The following is a 12476-nucleotide window of genomic DNA, read 5'->3' as shown; positions in this document are numbered from 1 at the left end:
TTTGGTTTTTTAAAAATTAGAAATGGGTGTAGCAGCTTTTTCAGAATCTAACTTACATAGTTTTCTCTTTTGTTAATATAACAGATTGTATCAAAAGATTTTCTAAAACTGAACCATCCTCATCATCCAGAGATAAATATTATTTAGTCATTTGGTATTATTCTTTTTGTACATTGGTCGAATATTTACTAATATTTTGTTTAGGATTCTTCAAGTCGATTTCACTCTGGTTTGTGGCAGGCTGTGCTTGTCTACATGGTCCGCATTCTGTTCATTAGCTTTTAAAAACAGCAGTGTAAAGTGTTCTCTTCTTAAAAGTGGATTACTTTTTATTTTAGCTTTCCTTAGTTGAGTGCAAAGTTGTGTGGTAGATAAGGCTAGGAGAGTGATGTGTTCAGATGAGTATATACCAATCAAACCCAAATAAGCAGCTCATCAGCCTGTATCCCTTGCCACCAATCTGGCTATGGGGGTCCCTGAGCACCGAAAGTATAAGGTACATCCTTTATAAAATGTAGCAACAGTTTTCTATTCTAACGTAACTTAGGTAAAGTACAACAATCTTGATTTTTCCTTCAATCTCATGAAACTAAGGGTTCTGAACTTGTTGAGGTCTGTGACTATTGACGAACCTTAAATTCTCTAGTTTAATCTCTTTACTTCTTTGCTCTAAGTAGTGTATCAATAAATGTTTTGAATGTACCTGTGTGTGAAGACAATGTGAAAATGACTATTGAGATTCTGATCGTAGATTTTTGTTTTTACCTTCAAGAAACTCAGAAGAAAATAATTTTTCTAGTGGAAAATGAAATCATCAGGTAGAACGGTGTGTCAGAAACAAGAAAGTAACACTCAGACACTGTCCTCCTATTTTCAAGCTACTGTCCAGGAATACAGGAAGACTTCAGAGTCTTTTTTTTTTTTTCTTCCTTTTCAAAGAGGCGGGGCTCAAGATTTAGTCTGGAATTCAGATGCCTGTTAATAAGTGCTCTGTGGCAGTTAAACCAAGAGAACAAATAGCCGCCCTGCTCATTAAATCAAACAGCACCAGGTACGGAGTTTGTGCTACAGGATGGAAATCAATGTGTATCCTCACCAAGCCTTGAGCTTTCCAGGCCCTCATGTAAGTAACTTAGGAATTTGACAGAACTTTATTCTTTGTCATTGAAATTGCAGTCGGGAAAAAAAAGAGGAAAAGACAAGGTGGGAGAGGAAAGCTTTGGTTTTAAATCTATCACATCCACCTTTGTTTTCTAACGTCATTTTTTTACTGCTCACTCCTGGTAGTCGTTCTGTGGTTGCTATTTATTTCTCAGTTACTGTGCTGAAACTCATGGTCTCTTAACAATTCTAAAGTATAATGATTTTTTAAAAAAAATTTTGAGGGGAGGTAATTGGGTTTATTTCTTTTTAATGGAGGTACTGGGGATTGAACCCAGGGGCTTGTGCATGCTAATAAGCAGGCACTCTACCACTGAGCTATATCATCCCCCTTAGTAATTCTAAAGTGAAAGCTGGAAAAGAACTCTTTCCTTCAGATTCCTCATGCTTTCATCACATAAAGAGGGTTAGCTTTTACTTTTTACTTTGCTTCATGAATGCAGTTTATTTCCAGAAGTGCACTGTAGACTACAACTATTTTTATTTTTACCTTTGTATTTGAAACATGGTATATAGAGCTGCCTGGCTTATAGTACTTTTTCTCCCAGCTATCTACCTATTGATTAACCACACTGGGGAGGGGAGTGCGTTTATTCTGAGTCAGTATCTAAACCAAATTAAGTGGAAATCACCATATTTATCAATATAAAAGTATGCCATATAGTGTACTATAGTATAACATAGTTTATTTAACCTAAAATTTTTACAGAAGCATATGGAAGTCCAGATGTTATCGGAAATCAACACATTTCAATTTGGTGGTTTTTAAAAAAATTCAATGTATTGAATTGAAAGATCATTTATACTTAAGGAATTGGCTTATAAGCACTTTTCAGTCAAATGATGTCATTCTTGCACTTATTTTCAACACAGTCTACCTCTAGTTGTATCACTAATGCCTAATTTCAATTTGCCTTCTTCAATGAGAATGTATTATTTTTAATTTTTAGTAGCACTTGCACTTAGATTTAAATTCCAGGTCAGCTCTTCTGAGCTTCCAGTTGGAACTTCTTAAGTTTGTTTTTCCTCATGTCTTCAATGTAATGTAGGAAATGTTTGTTTCTAGTTACAAAGGTAATAGTTGCTCTGACTCCCGTTTTTCAAGTCACTGATTTTTTTTAAGTGCACCTTGAAATTACCTTTTCATCATCTGCCAGATGTTTCATGGTTCTATGACTACATCAACTCTGAAATCCTCTATGTTGCCTCAACATTACCTTTCAAGGTGCTCTCCCACTTAATAATCCAACCGTATTTTGCAATATTTCTCAACAAAACTTCTCCTGCAGGCTAGTCTCACTCCCTTCCTGTTATCTTCAGTCATACTGTTCTCATGTAGGGAAATGCTCCCTTACAATGTAAAAGGTGGGATTTCACGGCAGACTAACTTTGAGAGAGAAAGAAGGAGAAGTCAGGGCTGGCTCCCAGGTTACTGGGTGGATGGTAATACAGTCACTGAGAATAAGAATGGAGAAAGCCCAGGTTTATGGGGAAGAAGAAAACTTCATTGTGGCAAGTTGATTTGGGGCGCCTATGGAACACATCCCAATAAAGATGTCCTAAAAGGAGTTAGATATTTGGGTTTGGACAGAGAAGACTGGGTTAGATATTCTGATTAAGAACTAATTTTAATGGTTGTTAAGTCACACAAGTGGATGAGGTAACACTATGTGTGTATGAAAATGAGATGAAAAGAAGGCTAAATACAGAATCCTGGAAAACATTAACTTTTAAGTAGGGGTTTGAGGAAGGATCGCAGCCAGAGAGGTTGGAGGTAGGCGGGAAATCGGGAGGTGTCATGTCATGAAGCACAGGAAGAAGAAAGTTTCAAGAATGAAGCAGTGACCAAAAGTGTAAAGAAGGGGTAAAGAGAATGGAAGCTGGAGGGCAGAAAAGATTAGGTGCATGGGCAGTTGAATGAAGTGAATTGGAAAAGAGGGAACATGGCCAGGAAAGCACTGCTGAATGTGTAACAAAAAGTGCAATAAACTGGAGTTCCTTGGTTTCCACAGAACTTTACTCCCTATGAAATGAAATTTAATAATGTCTAAGAGTCTGATTACCTACGGCTTAGATAACTACTATATGTAATATATTATGAAAAGAGCTCTGAACTGGCCAAGAGTAAAAGTATAACAAACTGGGAGTCAGGAACGTTAGAAAAATCTGGTGAAACAGGTAGGACAAGAAATGTAGTTGGGCGCACTGGGCTAAGAGTGAGCAATGTATTTCAAAACAGATACACATTTTATTAGGTGAGTAATGCCTATCACAAATCTGTCTCTCCAACCATATCTTTCTCCAGGTCCTCAATCTCATGGAAACGTCCTTTAGAGGCTACAAATTAAGCACATCTAGATTAGATCACATTATCTTCTCGCCTACTCCAGCCCATCTCTAAACCTGCTTCTCCTCTATTTCAAGTACCAGCATTGCCAGCCACCCTGTTGTCTGAAGGGGAAACCTTTGTCATTCATTCTCTTCATCATCATCCCTTTGGTCTCATCTCTGCCATCAAGTTCTGTCCATTCTGTCTCCACATTCTTCTGATTCCATCCTCTTACTTTTCATTCCCACCACCACCAACTGATTCAGGTCCTGAAATATTATTCCTAATTGGTCTGCCTTCTTCTAGATCTTTCTCCTCTTCCCAATCCGTCTTCCACAACTCTAAATAAGCAAATCTGATCATGTCCCTCTGCTGATTAAAAAAAAGATCTCCCAATTCCAGTGAGGAGAAAGGAAGTCTTTCCTCCTTAGCATGACATCATGCAAGGCCCCAGCTGACCTGGCCTTGCCCCACATCTGAGCTGCTTCTCAGCAACTTTCTGCCCCCACACATCTGTCTTATAACACCACTAAGTTTCTCCTTAATCTTCAACCCACCATGCTCTTTTACTCTTGACTCACTATAAAGGCTGAGCAAGTGTTGTGCTACTAAGATCATAAGCTTGGGTGCTAGAGGAGGGTAGATGAGAGAAGTTGAATGCAAGTGATTTGGACCAGCCATAGAAAAGAATAGGGGTGGCAGTGGCTTTTTGATAAGAGATGTGATTCCCCCTGTTGGACTCAATGCTTATTAGGCTATATTTCTGTGTGTGTGTGTGTGTGTGTGTGTGTGTATGAGATCTGGATTGTTTGTTTGTTTGGAGGAGAGGTAATTAGACTGATTGATTGACTGATTGATTTAATGGAGGTATGTACTGGGGATTGAACCCAGGACCTCATGCACACTAAGCATGCCTTCTACCACTGAGCTATACCCTCCCCCCAGACTATTTCGTCACTAAGTCATGATTTAAGGAACGATCAGGGAAGCAAGTATACTTCACAGAGCTAACTTCAAGGAATTTATGATCTGATGAGAGAAATAGGACAGTGAGGTAACTAATGTGACTGATTTTCTCAGGTTCATTATAAAACATCAGATGCATTATTTTATATATATATATTTTATATATATATAGATACCAGATAACTAATAATAAGTGTGAAATGAGTAGTCAAGACAAGTCCTACAGGAATTTAGAGGAGGAAGAGATTATTTGGGGAGAGGGAGTTTACATTAGTTTTCACAGCAGATATGGGACCTGAAGCCTGAGCAGGGTGTAAGTAGGAGGAGGATAGCTTTGTAATTGTGGAAATGATACAGACAGAGGCAGAGAAGGATCTGGTTCAGAGCAGAAGGATCTGGGTACGGGAATAATGTTGGTAAGGACCAGGAAGAGGTCAGTGCATGATTGTGGGGACCTTTGATAACTTTACCTAGAGGGAATGGGGAGCCACTGAAGTTTCCTGTAAGCAGGAAAAAAAAAAAAAGACCATATGGAAGCAGTCTTTTAAGGAGATTAATCAGGTAGTAGTTGTGCAGGACAGATATGAAACGCAAGGGAACACAGACTGGAAGGGCAAGTGGAAGCACATTAATCTAGGTCTGAGATGCTATAGTTTTTTATTCTAAGACACTATGGACATGACATACTTTTGTAATAAGAAACTCTACACTAAATGTATACACTGATTATAAAATAAATCTTGATTTTAGGGATGTAAAAATTATGAAAATATAGGCATTTCAGAATTCAGGAAATAAGAGGATGAAGATCTGAACCAAACAGGAAGGAAGAGAAGATGCAAAAAAAAAAAAAAAAACCACCCAACATTTTGAAGAATTTGAGAGATTGGATGTTAAAAGTCAGAGAGAGAAGATTAAAATATGACTCTATGATTTTTGAGTTGGAATAAAAGTGCCCAGTTGGTACCATTAAAAGAAATAAGGAAGTGAGAGGTGAAAAAACCAAACTAAATGTTATATACTGAGTTGGAGGTGAGGAAATAGCTAGCAGGCAGTTGAAGATAATGGACTTAGAACTAGGAAGAAAGATCAGGCCAGAGTGTGCATTCAAGGAATTACCTCCGTGGAAGTCAGAATGGAAGATCTGAGAGTGAATGAAATTCTGAAAGACCAAGTATGTAGAGGACCAGGGGCCGAGGTGTAATCACAAGGGAGTGCACATTTCCAGAGAGGAAGCAGGGTAGGGAAGAACAACAGAAATGATTTGAAAGGTTGAAGCAGATACACTCCAGAGTAGGGGCATAAAGACATGAGAAGAGAGAGGGTGAGGCCTTATGTTCATGCTTAGGATTCATGGTCATTAATTACATATACTTGGATGTGTCTTAAGCATTTGCACTTAAGCCCACAGCAGTTCTCCAAAGGAATGTCCACATGGGCTCCCAGCTTCATCTCAGCTGGATGCTGACTACTAACTGTGGGCAACTCCTCAGCTCCAGGAGTTTTGGACCAGTATCTTGGCTGCTTCCGCAGCCTTTGCTGGGAAATCATGAAATTTCTCCAAAGGCTTTTGCTGGTATCGAGTGTGGTTGATCTTAGCCAGATCCTTTAAAGTCCAAAAGAACATACTTTCCATGTAACTCCTTAATAAGCAGTTATTTAACAACATAATTTTATTGATCCAATTTTTTATAACAGAGTCAAAGTTAAAAGCAAACTAGTTTTTAACACTTTTCCAGTTCAGCTGGAATAGCTGTGCCAGTTAAACTTTCTGAACCCCTGTTAGTCAGGGATGACTGACTTCTCTCTGGCTTAGCTCATTTCCCTAGCAGACAGATAAGAAATAAAATTCTTTATCAGATTAAAATATGATAGTTTTAGGGTGAAGGGTATAGCTCAAGTGGTAGAGCACATGCTTAGCATGTAGGAAGTCCTGGGTTTAATCTCCAGTACCTCCTCTAAAAATAAATGAATAAACCTAATCCCCCCCAAAAAAACCTTAAAAAATAAAATATGATACTTACATAGCCCATAAAAATACATTTTTAAATTGTCCAACAAAGGGCAGTATTTCAGAAAAATGAGCACAGAGTCATTGTATTTATTTGTACTTTTCTTCTATAATGGGGAAAGCTAGCACAGGATGGCTCGCTAACACAGGTGCTCTAAAAATCTGACATGATTAGTAATTGAGGCTATGGATAGTGATTATGTGGTCCTGAAATACAAATTTCAAAAAGGCTTCTCTCCTTATCATAAGTATCTTTATCAGTACATTTGTAAGCGTATCTTTCAATCTCATGCTCTTATGAACCTGAAGTTGACCCATATCATTTAGGATGTTATTGAATTATTTTCAGCCAGTGTAAACTTAGCCTTTACGTGCCTGTCCCAAGAGGAAGAGAACTGCTTTCCCATTTATGTAGTGTAACCTCATCAGTACTAGAGGGGCCATTCTCTCTGTTCTGGGGAGGCATCCGTATGACTTGGTTAGGCTATAAACAGTCGGGCTTATGTAGTGATGTCTGGTTTGTGAGATATGTTTTACCTCTTTATATACTCGAGATTCTGGCAATTAAAAGTGTTGTGGCTGAGATACAGAGTGGGGCGAGGGGAACAGCGAAGGGGAGGATATTTATTAAACAAATATCTAGCTTAATATGGTGATTAATTACTCAGTTTTTTTCCAGCTGTTGATTGATTTCTCCATGATATTGGCTAAAAGCAGGAATGGTGAGTATATAGCACCATCTCTGCCTCCCTTCCACACCCTACCCCCACCAAAGAAAAGGAACTACGTGGCAGATACCATGATAATTGTTTTCCACTGAACTCAGCCTCAAGAGTCATTTCCCACACAGTTCTCCAGGCAGTCATTACCAATCAGTTTGAGTTGGGAATCGAAATGATAGGGCTGGGGGCTCTTTGTGGCTTACAGTTTTGTTATTCATATCTTGTGATTACAAGGAACAGGGCATCTCAAGAAAAAGGGGATTTATTTTAAATATACACAAGGGTTGAAGTCAGAGAGTTGTTCAGGATACAAGGCAAGTCAGGGACTAGATTCTCTCCTTATGACCCACCTTTCAACCTCTCATAATGTATCTGTATCTTGGTTTTTAGTGTGCCCCATTTCCCAACTCACTTCCAACTGGCCAGTCCTCTTTGCATTCCATAGTCCAAATGCTTCAGAGAGTGAGTTTGCGTGCTTTGTTAATTACCACTTGTTAATTACCAGTGTCTGCTACTAAGCATAGCCATGGTGCTAGGTTTTTTTCATGGATCATGGATACTGGTAATGTTTTCTTTCTTTATCTTGGTGACAGTTATCCAGGTGTGTTCACTTCATAAAAATTCAAAATTCAACACAAGCTTATGTGCAATTTTCTTTGTTATATTTCAGTGAGAAGTTTATTTTTAAAAAATTGTGCCAAACTGATCTCATTTTCTTTTCTGAAGGCTTTATCAAACTAGTACATCAGGAGAATGTCATTGGCATATACCTTGATTTTAAAGAAGATATCTTAAAAAATTTCCTAAGACCATTATGTGTAACTCAGAGAGATGTGGGCTGGATAAATAGAAGAGTTAATGTGAATTCTTAGCTAGTGGAACAGCTTACCCAAAAACTGATGATCAAGATCAACCTGAAGATAGATTTTTGTCATAATGTATAAAGGCTCTGTTTAGTATAGAAGGGAAATATAGGATAGTGGCTAAGCATGTGGGACCAAGGGCTGGGCTCTTCTGCTTAATAGCTCTTTGACCTTAGGGAAGTTTTCCTTCTGTGCTTCAGTCTTTCTACCTATAAAATGGGGGTGATAGACTCTATATCTTAAGACTGTTAGAAATACTGAGTGAACATAAATAAAGTGTTCAGAATAGGAGGTTACTAATATGTGGACAGAATTTGTAGAGAGGAAGAGTACTTCATTATTAAATCACCAAGTTAATTTATTTACAATAGGCAAGACATGGAAGCAACCTAAATGTCCATCAACAGATAAATGGATAAAGAAGATGTGGTGTATATATATACACACACACAATGGAATACATTGTGTACAACCATAAAAAAGAATGAAATAATGCCATTTGCAGCAACATGGATGGACCTGGAGATTATCACACTAAGTGAAGTAGGACAGACAGAGAAAGACAAATACCATATGATAGCACTTATATGTGGAATCTAAAATATGGTACAAATGAGCTTACTTATAAAACAGAAACAGACTCACAGACGTAGAAAACAAACTTTTGTTTACCAAAGGGGAAAGGGGGTGGAGGAGGGATAAATTAGGAGTTTGGGATTAGTAGATACAAGCTACTACATATAAAATAGATAAACAAGGTCCTACTGTATAGCACAGGGAACTATATTCAATATCCTGTAATAAACCATAATGGGAAGGAAGATGAAACAGAATATATATATATACATCTGAATCACTTTGCTTTACACCAAAAACTAGGACAACACTGTGAATCAACTACACTTAAGAAAAAAAATGTTAAATAACAACAACAATAAAAAAAAAAAAAAAGAAAATGGAGAACTTACAACAAACACAATAGAAATACAAAGGATCATAAGAGATTACTGTGAAGAATCATATGCCAATAAAATGGACAACCTAGAAGAAATGAACAAATTCCTGAAAGTGTATAACCTTCCAAGACTGAATCAGGAAGAAATAGAAAATATGAACAGACCAATTATCAGTAATGAAATTGAATCAGTAAGTAAAAACAAAACCAAAAAACTCCCAACAAACAAAAGTCCAGGACCAGATGGTTTCATAAGTGAATTCTACCAAACATTTAGAGAAGAGTTACATCTATCCTCTCAAACTATTCCAAAAAATTGCAGAGGAAGGAACACTCCTGAACTTATTCTATGAGGCCAGCATCACTCTGATACCAATACCAGACAAAGATATCACACAAAAAAAGAAAATTACAGGCCAATATCACTGATGAACATAGATGTAAAAATCCTCAACAAAATATTGGCAAACCGAGTTCAACAATACATTAAAAGGAGTGTACACCATGATCAAGTGAGATTTATCCCAGGGATGCAAGGATGGTTCAGTGTCTGCAAATCAATCAGTATTGTACACTGCATTAACAAATTGAAGAGTAAAAATCATATGATCATCTCAATAGATGCAGAAAAAGCTTTCAACAAAATTCAACATTCATTATGATAAAAACTCTTCAGAAAGTGTGCATAGACAGAACATACCTCAACATAATAAAGACCATATATTACAAACCCATAGCTAACATCATATTCAATGGTGAAAAGCTGAAAGCATTTCCTGTAAGATCATGAACAAGAAAAGGATGCCCACTCTTGCCACTTTTATTCAATATAGTGTTGGAAGTCCTAGCCACAGCAGTCAGACAGGAGAAAGAAATAAAAGGAATCCAAATTGGAAAGGAAGAAGTAAAACTGTCTCTGTTTGCAGATGACATGATATATACATAGAAAATCCTAAAGACACCACCAGAAAACTATGAGAGTGCATCAATGAATTCTATACACTAACAATAAACTATCAAAAAGAGAATTTAAGGAAACAACCCCATTTACCATCACATCAGAAAGAATAAAATACCTAGAAGTAAACCTACCTAAGGAGGTAAAAGACCTGTACTCAGAAAACTGTAAGACACTGATGAAGGAAATTGAAGACTACACAAACAGATGGAAATACATACTGTGTTCATGGACTGGAAAGATTAATATTGGTAAAAGGACTATACTACCCAAGGTAATCTACAGATTCAGTGCAATCTCTTTCAAAATACCAATGGCATTTTTCACAGAACTAGAACAAATAATTTTAAAGCTTGTATAGAAACACAAAAGACTGAATAGCCAAAACAATCTTGAGAAAGAAGAACAGAGCTGGAGGAATCACGTTCCCTGACTTCAGGCTATACTATCAAGCTATAGTAATTAAAATAGTATGGTATTGGCAGAAAAACAGACACGTAAATCAATGGAACCAATAAAGAGCCCAGAAATGAACCCACATTTATATGGGCAATTAATCTATGACAAGGAGGCAAGAATGTACAAGGAAAAAAAAACCCACTCTCTTCAATAAATGGTATTGGGAAAACTGGACAGCTACATCAAAAGAATCAAACTGGACTACTTTCTCACACTATATAAAAAAATAAACTCAAAATGAATTAAAGACTTAAATGTAAGACCTGAAACCATAAACTCCTGGAAGAAACATAGGCAGTATGCTGTTTGACATTGGTCTTAGAAATATTTTTTTTAGATATGTCTCAGGCAAGGACAACAGAGGAAAAATAAACAGAAGTGTCTACAACAAACTAAAAAAATTTGCACAGCAAAAGAAACTATCAACAAAATGAAAAGACTACTTCCTGAATGGGAGAACATATTTGCAAGTGAAAGAGGGAGGCAGAAGAGTCAGAGAAGGAGATGTGACAAGGGAAGAAGGAATCAGAGAGGCCACAAGCCAAGGAATGTGGGCAGCCGCTACACCTTGGAAAAGGCCAGGAAGCAGATTCTCCCCTGCAGCCTAAGGAAGACAAAGCTGATACCTTTTTTTTTAATTGAGATATATTTGACATATAACATTGTATTAGGTTCAGGTGTACAGTATGTTGATTTGGTATATGTATATATTGTGAAATAATCACCACACATAGTTACAAAATTAACATCCATCACCACATACAGTTACAAATTTTTTTTCTTGCAATGATACCTACACTGCTGCTTTGATTTTAGCCCCATGAAACCCATTTCAGACTCCTAACCTCCAGAACTTCAAGAGAATACAGTTGTGTTGTTTTAAGCCACTAAATTTTATGTAATTTGTTACAGCAGCCATAGGAAACTAATACATCATCTATAGTCTGGTGAATGTGTGTCCAGATTCATATATCTTATTGCCTATCTAATAGCTTCCTATGACTATCTCTTCGGCATCTCAAACCTAACATGTTACAAATTAAAACTTTAAACTCCCCAAAACTGGTCACTCCCCCAGCTCTTCTCATCTTGGTAAATGGCACTAATCACCCAATTACTAATGCCAGACATCTGGATGTCAATCTTGTTTCGTTCCTTTTCTCTATCATCTCCTCATACCATAACTAAGTTTCATCAATTTTACTTCCAAACTAAGTATCATCTCCATCTACTTCAATTGAATTTCACTACCACCATTTTTTACAAGTAATTTTATTTTATTCTCTTTTATACAAAATGTGTGCATATACTACAAAATACAAAAGGTATTATAAATAGGAATTAAGTGAAAAGTCCATCTCCTCCCAACCCTACCAGGCGCAATGAGTGATACCAGGCTTTTTTGGTATCCTTCCAGAGATTTTGCCACCATTCTTGACTCCCACCCAATTCATTCTCGACTCCCACTGAATCCATTCTCTGCACAGTAGCCAAAGTGATATTTAAAAAAGAAGCCGGCTGGTATTTCCTTGCACAAAACCACTTAATGTCTGTCCTTTGTGGCTGATGCGACCTTTTGGTGGCTCTAAGCTAGTTCCAAGGGAACTAACAGTTCATAAGTATTCTGCAAATTAGAGCTTCATCATTAACCAAAATACAAGTGCAAATGATTGGACTCAAAATTCACTTTATAGCAAGAACCTTCAATGAATTAGTAGACTGTTTAGTTTCACCTGTGGTGAATTGTTTAATAGGTGTAAAAAAATATTTTAATGTTTTGTATTAACAACTCAAGCTGACCAAGTAATTTGAAAAGGCCGTTTAAAGTCTTTATGAGGAGTCGCGTGAACCCGTTCCCGTTACTTTCTCTGCCACCTCTGTGCTCCTCTCTGCACGTCTCTGAGGCAGCCCGGCCTGGGGCTTCTCTGCAGGGAAGACCGAGGCTGAGCTCATTAAAAGCCTCAGCTGGTCTCTGCCTCGCCTTGGCCATCAGCATTTAACGGAGCCTTCTAACAGACAGGCTTCTGGAGTGGCACGGCTTCTTTCAGGAGA

General features: G+C 37.5%; 1 protein-coding gene across 2 annotated transcripts in view; it reads left to right on the top strand.

Moving 5' to 3' along the window:
- Positions 1-1005: 1005 nt before the first annotated feature.
- Positions 1006-12476, top strand: part of GNE (glucosamine (UDP-N-acetyl)-2-epimerase/N-acetylmannosamine kinase) — a 47164-nt gene continuing 35693 nt past the window's right edge. Inside the window, exon 1 of one of the 2 annotated variants that reach the window (XM_032477980.1) lies at positions 1006-1123. In XM_032477980.1, coding sequence (XP_032333871.1) covers positions 1073-1123 — 51 coding nt within the window. In that variant the 5' untranslated portion in view covers positions 1006-1072. The remainder of the gene's footprint in view (positions 1124-12476) is intronic. The other variant, XM_032477983.1, reaches the window with a different exon arrangement.

The sequence above is a fragment of the Camelus ferus genome, chromosome 4 (genome assembly GCF_009834535.1).
Source record: "Camelus ferus isolate YT-003-E chromosome 4, BCGSAC_Cfer_1.0, whole genome shotgun sequence".
In the NCBI taxonomy this organism is placed as follows: Eukaryota; Metazoa; Chordata; class Mammalia; order Artiodactyla; family Camelidae; genus Camelus; species Camelus ferus.
The sequence above is the reverse complement of the archived record's forward strand: the minus strand, read 5'-3'. Positions and strand labels throughout refer to the sequence as shown.